The 12,495-nt window shown below is 37.8% G+C and overlaps 1 protein-coding gene across 1 annotated transcript; it reads right to left on the bottom strand.

The window, feature by feature from the left end:
• Positions 1-11,519: 11,519 nt before the first annotated feature.
• On the bottom strand, positions 11,520-12,116 carry LOC133533320 (uncharacterized). The gene has a single exon (XM_061872285.1). The coding sequence runs from the start codon at positions 12,114-12,116 to the stop codon at positions 11,520-11,522; it is 597 nt and encodes a 198-aa protein (XP_061728269.1).
• Positions 12,117-12,495: the final 379 nt, after the last annotated feature.

The raw sequence follows: 12,495 nt of genomic DNA, 5'->3' as shown, positions 1-12,495 counted from the left end.
GAGCAAGCCATCCAAAAAATAAGTTTTCTGAAAATCCTGCAAATGGTCCTCTGTGATATAACTACCTACATTTAGGGCTTACCCTATTATATTTTTTAGGCTAAGGCCTAAAAATTTTAATTATAATAAACATAGAATTAAGTCGATCAACTTCGACGTCGTTCACCCAGATATAAATTATTCAAATGACCTATCAAGGACGCTTATCAGCGCTTACTTTGTGATAAAAGTAGCCTAACTTATCTTCTACGACCTGCCTTATTGACTCCCGAGTTGAGACCGATATCAGAACGAGTACAATTACTTTTGATTACTTAGTATTTATTTACTACACGGTATTTTACGCGATTAAATATTTATAGAGTCGGACCGAGTCTGCACAGACATTGCGGTGACACTGTGGAAGGAAGCTTAACGGCCTCCTGGGTCGGACCGAGTCTGCACAGACATTGCGGTGACACTGGGGAAGGAAGCTTAACGGCCTCCTGAGTCGGACCGAGTCTGCACAGACATTGCTGTGACACTGTGGAAGGAAGCTTAACGGCCTCCTGAGTCGGACCGAGTCTGCACAGACATTGCGGTGACACTGTGGAAGGAAGCTTAACGGCCTCTTGAGTCGGACCGAGTCTGCACAGACATTGCGGTGACACTGTGGAAGGAAGCTTAATGGGCCTCCAGGCGTAGTCGTTAGTAATCCTGCCTACGAAGCTGGAGGTACCGGGTTTGAATCCCGGTAAGAAGGGCATTTATTTGTGTGTTTATCACGCTGAGCTTAGAAACAAATTAAAAGTGGAAAATATCACTGCCTTGGCTGAGACTTGAACCCACGACCACTGGATCGCTAGCCCAGTGCTCTGCCATCTGAGCTACCAAAACCGTATAAATTCAGCGAATATTTCCACCATATATGAGCCTTAGGGAGGATGTATTGGATTCAAGGCCCACCCAAGATACTGAATTTTTCCACTTTTGATTTATTTCTAAGCTTAATAGGATTCTTCGCTGATGTTTCTACTTGATACAATATGTGTATCACGTTGTTCCTGAGTTATTGGACGTTATTTATGTATCTTAGGGCCTGTTTCACAATGTCAAAGTAAAGTCCTGAAAAAGCTACTTGCCACTTATCTGGCGAATGAAGACATCGTTGGCGTTTCACAATCTTCAAATAAGCTTAACTGGGAGATATAGTGCTAAATTTTGCGGGAAGTTTTATGTGGCAGTTAATTTATTTGTTAATTAGCTATCCAATACTTTACTCGGACATTGTGAAACAGGCCCTTATATGTTTATCTATGTAAGTAGCAGTGGCGGCGCCAGGCGCGGATACAAGATTTGGCTTAGGGGGGGGGGCCATTTTGAGAAAATCATATATTTTTGCACAGAAAATAAGGTAAAAAAAAATTTACTCAATTTAGTAATGTGAGAGCCAGGGTTTTAGGGGGGGGCCATTGCCCCTATGGCCCCCCCCTTGTATCCGCGCCTGGGCGGCGCGTCACAAATGTTCGTAGGGAACCCGGAGCTCATTTTGCTTTCCTTTTCTCCATTAACCGATCGTGAAAGTACTCAACAGGCTGAAATTAGACAAGCCGGTGGGAATCGAGTTCTTTGAACGATCCGCCACTGGTAAGTAGGTATATCGTTGCCTAGTGCCCATAGTACAAGCTTTGCTTGGTTTGAGACTAGGTCGCTCTGTGTAAGATCTCATACAAATAGACCTTGCCCCACAGTAAGCTCAATAAGGCTTGTGTTATGGGCACTAGACGACGATATACCGTGAACCAACATATAGCGACATCTATTAGTTAATTCGGTAACTTTCATCCAAAATGGATACCCACATTCTATATCAAAAATTCATTTCTGACGTTAAACATAGAATAATTAATAGAGTAAGGCGTTACTTTGCGAAATCCATATTAATTAAGCATCTAGTATGGAGCGTCTAAAAAATCTTGTTTAATTTTTAATTTTAATAGAGTTGAATATTATAGCTGCCATACCTATAATGGTTTGTTATATTTATTTGCGTATTTATTTTTGCGGGAACATGAATGCATGCAGGCATGTAAAAATACGCAAGTAAATATAACGGGTTGGCACTAATTGACTAGGATTAGCAAAGTAATATTTTTATTTGAACGAAACATTAAAATAGTTGATTGTGTATTTAGAGCGGTAAACAAGAATTTACGAACAAGTGCCAATTAAGCCCAAAGCCGAATGCCGGGGCATAATTATAAATAAATAAATAAGAATTGGATATTTTTACACAAAAATTAACACGAGGTCGTAATTTTTGTACCGCCCGTGGCACACAATGTTTTTCATCACATTTGTGAGTAAAAAAACTAAATTTTAAGTGAATTAATTCTTAAATCGGTGACATTTTAAACATTCGTCCTCCATATTATAATTTTTACCAGGTTAAGCATCGGAGGCACAGACCTATCCGCCATCCAGCCACGATTGGAAATTTGTGTAAAAAATATTTGAAACGGCTATTAAATTAATAATAATAATAAAATTCTTTATTGCACACTACATAAAAACATATACAGAAATTGAGAAAATATATACATTAAACACACACGGCGGGTAACAACAGGCAGACTTATCGCTAAACAGCGATCTCTTCCAGACAACCTTCAGATAGTGAGACGGCGAAACGAAGCGAATTTAACGGGTGGTGCAAAATAAAGAAAAAAGTAGTAAAAATACAATATAATACATATACTACACATATATAGTTATTAATCAAACATGAACAAAAATATTAAATTATAAACGTCAGTATTTTAAAAGTTAAACTCATTTACATCTACTTGGTTCGTATGAATTACTGACATAAATAAAAATATGCCCATGGGCATAATGAAATTTCAAAAAAATCCATTACCTCCCGTGGGCATAAAATATCTCATTCCATCTCAATATGCTGGCATACAATAACACCGTTTACGTGCAAGTGTGATGAGAATATTCTTAAAATTATCTGCTAGCAGATGGCAACAAAAACATGCAAACCTTGACGTACAATATACATCAAACTTGTACACAATGAACGTAATAATCAATTACAATGCACCGATAAGAGATGATAAGATAAAGTGTTGCGCGAGCAAGGAGAGGAACTGACTGAGATGACATAGACAAGGACGGAGTTTATCTCTGTTGCTTTCAATCCATTTATATGATATGTTGGCGGTCTGTGGCAGAAATTTCTAGGTATATCGTGAAACGTGAATGTCATTGTATCGTTCCCTGAGTCGACGGAGCCCCGCTACGCGGGGTTCTATTCCTAGACAAATTTCTTTTCGGGCATCTGAAGCGACTTAACGAACCTATCCTACCTATCTATTGGTTTAAGAGGCAACAGGAGTGGTCATTTCTTCATACAAACGTACTACACTGTTTCCTCCGTGGTTTTTGAAGCTTGTGTTTCAACACAGATTGTGTCGTACTGTTTTGTTTATTTGATATTTATGTTTTTAAAGGTGCCCTAGTGCCCTTCGAATATTCGCAAAAACGGCTTAATATACTAGGCCGCAAAGAGAAGCATCGTATTCAAAACTGACACCAATTAGCCTAAAAAGCAAAACAGTCCGACACAGATAATTTCATTACCATTTAAATTTCAATATTTAGTTACATTTGGTGAAGTTTTGGAGGAGGAAACAGTCGAGTACGAAACATCGTGTTTTTAGATTTTTCGCCTAACCTAGCGTTGTCCTTACCGCACTAGTTTTGGCAGCCGCTTTCGTTAGCGAGACGGACATATTCACCTAAAATATTTAAATCTCAGCTCCTGTATCCTCTTAGGGCCTACGCTAGCTGGCGCGGGTGCACGGAGCGGACAAGCGGGTTAACGAAAAATAGTATGAGCAACGCTAACTGAAGCGGACGCGTGCGGCGGATTTCACCTACAAATAGCACCCGCGTGCGTGCGCAAGCGGCGGGCGTCCGCGTCAGCTAGCGTAGGCCCTTAATGTGGTATGTGACTACCGTCAAAACATTACACATGAACTTTACGATCGGCCTGATTAAATACGATCGGCCGTCGACATATACATGAAACTGACAACAAACATGTACATTTACAATTAGATACGTTATTTAATCGTGCTCATTTACCATACCATAGGCTCATTAATAGTGGTTCTTATGCCACACTTGCTACATAATGAAAGGCATTAAAATACAGTTCAAGATAAATATCTGCATAATAGATTTAGATTTCTTTATTTAACGATGAAAATTACACTATAAATTTGCTACATTCGACAAAAGTATGTTTATCTTCTCATCATGATCGTCAAACATTACCTTATAAATTAAAAATAATAAAATTAAAATTAATTCTGTATCTCAATTAGGATCGTCATGTGCAAAGAAAAATATGTCAAACAATTGAATATAAACCAACTTAATTGGGACCGTGCGCGTTGGAGGGTCTGCCATCTTGTGGCCTGAATCGGAACCATAAACATGTACATTCACACGTCACGTGTTTTCTTGTGCATAGTAGGTTCTGCCATCTTGTGGGCTACATCGGAACAATAAACATCACATTTACGACTCGCGCCAAAAATCTGACGGCTCCTGTGCTGCCTCCTACAGTTCATGCACGCTCCCTATATTCATTTGGAATTGTCGTGAAAATGTCAAATAAAGATAAAAATATTGAAAAATATATTTATCTTCGCACATATCATATACCCTCTATGCTGCGTTCAAAAACCGCAAATTACGGCCAGCATAACGATAAACTGGTTAGAACAGATTTCTTATTTGTCTGTTTTCATTTAAAAACCGCCATTTGATTTGACATTCAGTTTTGGCGTACCGTGGTACTTAGTCAATTTGTTATTCAGTTTAATCTTTTAATTAGTATTTGTATGAAAATAGTTTGTTTTGTTATTTATTAACTAGTTTTCGTATAATACGCTCATATGAGCGTACCAGATATTTTGGAGATTCCGCCTCACATCCATATTTTCCGGTCGTAGCAAGCGGTTCCTGAACACATTATATAGAGCTTATAATATGAGTGTAAATAAAACACAATTGGTGCATACTTAGGCATTAAAACTCTCGTGTGATCCTTTTATGAAACTTACTTCGCTCGTTTCATAAACCTGCAGACAGCCTCACAGATACACATGTTAAACATATAATATAATCCCTTTCCTATAGATTCAAGGGTTAAAATGTATGAATTATTTTATGAACCTTTCCCGAGAGCCGGTCAAAATGTATGTGATCTTTGTCCCACCATAACTTCTGAATGCCTTAACCGATTTAGATGTATAATATATCATTATAATCCTGATATATACTGTGTCATATTAATTTCTAGAAAATTCAGTAATGTCATAATCATAAACAATAAAATTTACTTTTGCCTCCATTATCTGAACACTAACACTACCCACCTAACAAAACTGGACGCACGCCGCACTAATGCGTCATTTCTGGCGGAATCGAAGCGGTGCCAATACCATTATACCCATTATCATAACCGGACTAGATCACTAGACCATTGCCAGATCTGAGTGCCAGTACCATTAGTTTCCTATTCCGACGGATCCTTCAGTAGGTCATCAGAGGGCCTACCGCGAAACACGTTCGACATGTTGCCTGCGTGTCACACTTGCGTACGAATTTACAAGTGCGACAGAGAGGCAACACGTCGAACGTGGTTCGCGGTAGGCCCCTGTGAGGATATGACGTTCATGTTTGTCTACGTGACAACGTGATAAAAACAATGTCCGTCACTTTCGATTGCCTGGCGTTTAAAAGTGACACTTATTTTATCACTTTACCATCTATAATTCGTCTGCTGACGACCAGATGTGTTGTTCCACGGGTAAAGGTACCTCGGTTGGCGCTTACGTCAAGCACCACTGCATTAGTATTGGAACGTCGTTATTAATAACTTAAGCGCCAACCGAGGTACCGTTACCCGTGGCACGACACAGATATCTTAGATTGTATTGTAGCCAAATGTCACAAACATTGGATTGCACTTTTTCTACTCTGTGTACATTATTCGGTAACTTTGTCTCTTAAACTTCTTGGCGTGTGTGTTTTTCTTATACACTAGCCCCCTTATTCATAAAACTTCACGGGCCTGATTTAGTTAAATTATTTTTTATCCCTTTCTTACAAATACATAAGTCAAAATAACAGATAAAGACAACCGATTCATAGCTAATTCTGGCCAGTAACGCGCTTATGAATAACGCCATAGATCTCTACGAGACACTCTTTTTTTTAACAAATGAATCGATGCCGTCGGAAATCAATGGACGTTAGAGCGTTTTCACATTTTCTATATTAATTTAATAATAATAAAAACAAATTGATTTGTTCCCGTTCTGTAATCTGTGTTTTGCATAAATAGCACATAGCAACTGCAAATACTGTAACATACTTAAAATAATTATCAATCGGTGTAAACATGCATGTGTGTGTGATTCAAGACCCGTCTGCAAGGTAATCTGGGAGATAACGACTCGCCGTTGATAACAATGTTTGCGAATGCATTTATATTTGCTATTAGGTATAATTCATCTCTCGACGTTTGTGGGTCAATTTATCTAACCTCTCGCATCGAATATTACTTCAAAATAAATAAACTAATAATAAAAATAAAAATATAATAAGCGTCGCGTCGCTATGACAGTTCCTTGAAGTCTCTTTTTGTTGGGCTTACCTATTTGTAACGTTTTCTGGCTAAATGTGTAATGAAGTTGAGCTCTGGCAACCTTACTTACCGGTAGGAACACAACACTATGAGTAGGGTCTAGTGTTATTTGGCTGCAGTTTTCTGTAAAGTGGCGGTACTTCCCCATTTGGGCTCTGCTCTAGATTTGGAATCATATCCGCTGCGATGTGCCCTACCACACAAAGCGAGATGACGTTCACAATGCTCATACCTCTCTTTTGGACGTAGTTTAAGGACGTACCCGGGTCCAACCTTATTACCTAAATGTGCAATTTCTAATTAAATCAATGTGTTAAACTCCATATAAAAATGAAATGTCATACGGACCATCATTTAACGCGAGAAGTATGAGAAAGTTGAAGTACCTACTCACTATACTCAGATGTTAATTAAATTTTACTAGTTTCTGCCCGTGACTTTGTCTGCGTGAAATGATGAGGATGATTGCTAAAGACTATCATATGTCCTTCCCTGGGCCTCGAACGATCACTATACCAAACTTTCATCTAAATCGGTTGAGCGGTTTAAGCGTGAAGAAATAACATACAGACAGTTACTTTCTTTATAATTGTAAGGATTTATTGACGCAAATAAAATATATTTATATCCTGAAATTTGATTAAAACTTGTTATATCTATAGTATTAAGTTAAACTTAATTATGAACCTGTAATTAATGTTTGAAAATTTACCGAGCAGCAATGTACTGCAAACATTACGAAATACGATCTTTTTATAACTGCCAACAAGCGTTGACAGTTACTTTAAAAAGCTCGTATCTCGTAACTCGTGTGTTGCTTTAAACAGCGAGCCGAATTATTTTGTATGGTTAATATTTTAATTGTATTTCTAAAAATTTCTCTCGATATGTGACGTTCCACGAGTAAAGGTACCTCATGGCGGTTGGCGCTTAGTTGCGCGACGTAATAAGCGCCGACCGCCATTAGGTAGCTTTACTCGTAGAACGTCACATATTGAGAGAAAATTTGTTTAGAAATTTATTTTGTTTAGCTTACCACCTTTTAAATATTCGTCCGTATTAAAATTCCACACAAATAAACCCGTTTTTATTTCAGTAACATAAACAATTTAACAAAAGCTAATGCAGCACTCAAGACATTAAAAAGCTATAGCGGCCATAGTTATAAACTTTACCCTTTGTCTCGCTTGCTCGTGTATCCCCGTCTTGCTCGCTCAAGGGGTGTAGGCCGGGGGTGGGGGCTATAAAAACGCGCCTATGGGGCGGGTTTATGTAACGGTAGTCGTTTATAGTAACCCCCGCTTATGTGGGATGGCAAGGAGCTGTGTTGTATAAATACATAGGAACCATAGAGAAATAAGTAATCTTAAAGTGCTATACTCAATAGTTCTATGCATAGATAAAAACCCATTTATAATAAGTTTTAAGCGAGCTTTGCGAAAACTTATCTTTAATTTAAACTTATTTAGTTTAAAACTTATTAATAATACGATTTACCATATCTCCCATAAAACTTATTATATATTAAGTAAGTTGCCTAACTGATGTATGGAATTAGCACGGGTTTTCTATTCGTAGTCGCTTTCCTCTACAAAGCGGGAAAACGCTGGGATCGGCTACGAGCGTAGCGCTACGAAAACGTTGGTAGTGAATATGTTAAGCTTGCTTATTTGTCTGTGATTGGAATGGAACATATACATATTATAATTACGTCCATAATGGTTTAAATTTATTTAGGGTCGCTCCAAACGATGAGTATATACCTATATATATTGCATTTATTGCAGTGATACTTGCAATTGTTATACTATTATTACAAACTTTTGTTTGTGGTTGATGTGCAAAGGTTTCTTACAAACGGTTTTGCTTTTTGGAATATTTAAGGAACTTTTTCATATTTTACAGGTATTTTGGTCAATCATGGTCAGTAATATCAAGACATACATAAACATAAACAATAAAAAATTAAACCACTGAATACTTAAATTAATTTAATTTTGCATTAGGCATTTGTGTTGTATTTATGAAAATCTTAAAATACAAAAACAAACATTGGTATTTTTTAATTATGGTATCGATTTTTAATGTTCACGCAAATAAGTTAACTATAGTTTTTTGCAGAAATCGATAGCGTCTGGTTGACGTAACTGGTGACCGAATAGCTGGCGGCTTCCTCGCACAACGTATCTGTATTGCGATACAACTAGTAAATGCCGCCGGCGTCCTTGGTACGTCCCTCAAGGGCCTATTTTAGATTTAAGCTAGTTATAGTAATCCTCTGTATATGTGACATTATCTATGAAAAGGGACCTATTGTCGATGGCACTTACGCAGCACTGCGTGACATTATCTATGAAAAGGGGACCTTATTGTCGATGGCGCTTACGCCGCACTGCGTTTATAATATGGGAGCATCGTTGATAATGGCGTAAGCGCCACCGATAATAAGGTCCCTTTTCATAGATAATGTCACATATATCCATTACGAGTTGGACTGAGCTTATTCTACATGGCATTTGTAATGACAAAATCCTGATGTATAACATAATGATAATGACATTAAATTAACATAGAAATCATGTTAAATTCACAATTATTGTTTCTTCTCAAACGCTACCTCCAGTTTCACAAGAAACAAAATACTGAACGAGTCGCTAGAATGTTTCTAGATAATATCAATAAAGCATTGCCAATTCCAACTTTACCCCTTTAAACTTAGCGTAGAATCTTGACTGTCACCGCACGTCAAGGAAATGAGAGATGGAAAATTCTGGAAAAACAACGTATTTACAAACTAGTTGGAGATGCTCAGGGTTTTCGTATTTTACCGATATTATGGCTAGGGTTGTGTTACTCGTTTACCTAATGATATGAAATATTCTTTTTCTCGAAAATGGCCGGCAACATTAATTGCTGGTTAAAAATTGGAGGCGAAGTGCATGGTCCCTGTGACAGTTCATGTAAGATATTTTAAGACATTTTTGGGGAGATATCTCATGAATTTATTTAGATATGTAAAAAATAAGGTAAAAACATATTTCTTCAATTATTATCGTTGTTATGTCCAACCGAAAGAAACTTGAAGGAACTGTCATAGTGACCATCATTCGATGCGAGAAGTATAGTATATTTATGGTTAGTTAGAAAAAAAAATGTAAAAAACATTGCAGTCAATTTTACAACATACAATTTTTTATTGCACCACGGTAAACACAAAAATAGTTAGAAAAGTTACATTTGTAAATAAATAATATATGTCACATTAAAATGTAATATAAATAAAATAACATGCAAATTCCATTATTTACCTTCGTCCAAATGTAATAAATTTTTAAATGTTTTGAAAAAAAGGAGCCTTATTGCCTATTATAACCGCGAATTTTTCGTAAATCCAAATAAAAATAGCATTTACGATTTTAAGACATACACACGCACGCACGCACAAACGCATGAACGAACGCACGCACGCACGCACACACACAGTACACACAATCATATAATATAATAGAAAAATATTGGCGCGATTGTTCGCCCATACAAGTTTTGAATTTCGTGCCTGTCTCGTACTGCCAAAGCTGGCTTGCCAGAGTATAATACTCAAGCCTGCAAATTGCTTCATTACATCGACCATAACATAATGTACTATTACCGGTACAGCGTAGCCGGTAGTGACTACTTGCGAAGCTTGAGGTCATGGCACAGGGCAGACACGTCACAGTACGGAAATCGTTTTAGTTTCTATGTGCACACGACGTGTCCGTATACGGAACAATCTGTGCTAAGTTCTGAAAAAAAAATTTGTTTATTTCAAGAAAACTACAATTTATGGCCTATAACTTAGCAAAATATACATTTAATAGATTGTTATTCTTGTGCAATAAAGTGGCATACATATACACCGTGTTTTTTTTTTAAATTTCCGTTAATTTCAAGGGTGCATCCCTGAGCTTAAATTAAGTAACTTTCTCAAAGACACCGGTATTCTAATTAACTCCATTTCGGAGATAATAAATTATTACTTTTTATCTTATAAGGCCCTTGCGAACATGTACACTTCCCTTAAGGCCTATTTACATATTGATTAGTGTTGTGTACTAGTTAATAAATACATTTGCTACTAAACGTACTATACTATCTCGGACGATCGATGTTCGAAATGACATTGAGATGTCACAGTTTTAAATAATTTAAATTTTTTGGTTGAGTTAAATGTAATACCCTGTTACAACTACGCTATATGCAACATTTAATTACTTTTTATAAAAATTAAAATAATTAAAAAAACTTTTTTTTTTTAAAGTAACTATGCCATTTAGTTTTCTTAAATGTACTTACCGATACCCCGAAGTTAACGGAAATCAATAATCGGTTGTTACATAAGTATAACGGATATAACTAACGAACCTGCTCACAAAATTTCACGAGTATCGATTGAGTAATGCGAGGATTCCTTGAGTGCAGCCGGACATACGAAAGCATCCTTCAAGAAAGGGCATAATTGTCGTCGCGCGGGTTTTTAACTTTCTTCTCAATTACTCTCCAAATATATTTTGTTGAAAATTTTCCTTATCAGATCCCTGGGCCAAGGGATATATATAAATTATTTATTCACGACCAACTTGGATCATTATGTGTTAGTGACAAATTTTATCTTAATGCTAATGGTAATATATAAATATGTATTTAATTATAGCAAACTATATACTATATTTGAGTTTCTAAATAAAAAAGCGGATTCAAGAAAATCCGCCTAGGTACTCACTTATTCCTGCGCACATGAGTCATGCAGCAGTTATTTACATATAGGCCATCAACCCTGTCCGCAAGCATGGTCAGGATGCTGTTGGAGCTGGCCCGTACTCTGCGCACCAGGGATGTGGCTCGCTTTGCGCATCGTGGTGTAAAAGCAGTCTACCCGCGCTTCCGCGAACATCCCTGACGCGCTACAGAATCTAGACAACCCCATCAGCACCCTGTACGCGTTGTTATATTGAACGCGCAGAGCATTGTACCGTTTATACGTGTAGTCTGCCCACAGGCTGCTTGTGTAAAAACTAGTACAGTAGGCTCTGAATAAACTGACTTTAACTTCTTTTGAGCAATGAGCAAACCTGCGGGCTATCATATTCGCTCTGACGGACAACGCTCTGCGCTCGCGCTCAATATCCGCATCGTCTTTAAGGTCAGCGCTCACCACATGTCCTAAATATTTAAATTGATCAACGATATTTAGCGGTTGGCCATTTAATCTAACATGTGGGAACACTGGCGGGCATTTACCCTTGACCTTAAAAATAACGCATTCGCTCTTGCTGACGTTGTAGACCAACCCATGGCTCGCTGCGTATCGTTCACAAATAGAGATAAGTTTGGCGAGCCCACACGCCGAGGCGCTGAGCAGTACCATGTCGTCGGCGTAGCTTAAATTGTTGACGCACACTCCATCTATGTAACACCCAACACGGGTACTGCTCAGCTCCTCTATAAGGGCGTTTACGTACAAGTTAAACAGTTTAGGGCGAGGTCAGCCCGCCCTGCCCTCACGCCACATTCGAGGCCGTACGGTTGCGAATATGCGTCCGACCATCTCACGACATTGACCTGGTTTTGGTACCAATATTTAAATATACCTTGCACATCAACTGGCATTTTAGCTCATCCAGCTTTTGCCACAGAATGTCATAATGAACCAGGTCAAATGCCTTGGATAGGTCTAGGAAGCACGCATAAATCGCCGTTCTTCGGTCCGTATAGTACCTGACTGTAGTACTGAAAAATATAGTCAG

Source organism: Cydia pomonella, unplaced genomic scaffold, assembly GCF_033807575.1.
Source record: "Cydia pomonella isolate Wapato2018A unplaced genomic scaffold, ilCydPomo1 PGA_scaffold_153, whole genome shotgun sequence".
In the NCBI taxonomy this organism is placed as follows: domain Eukaryota; kingdom Metazoa; phylum Arthropoda; class Insecta; order Lepidoptera; family Tortricidae; genus Cydia; species Cydia pomonella.
The sequence above is the reverse complement of the archived record's forward strand: the minus strand, read 5'-3'. Positions and strand labels throughout refer to the sequence as shown.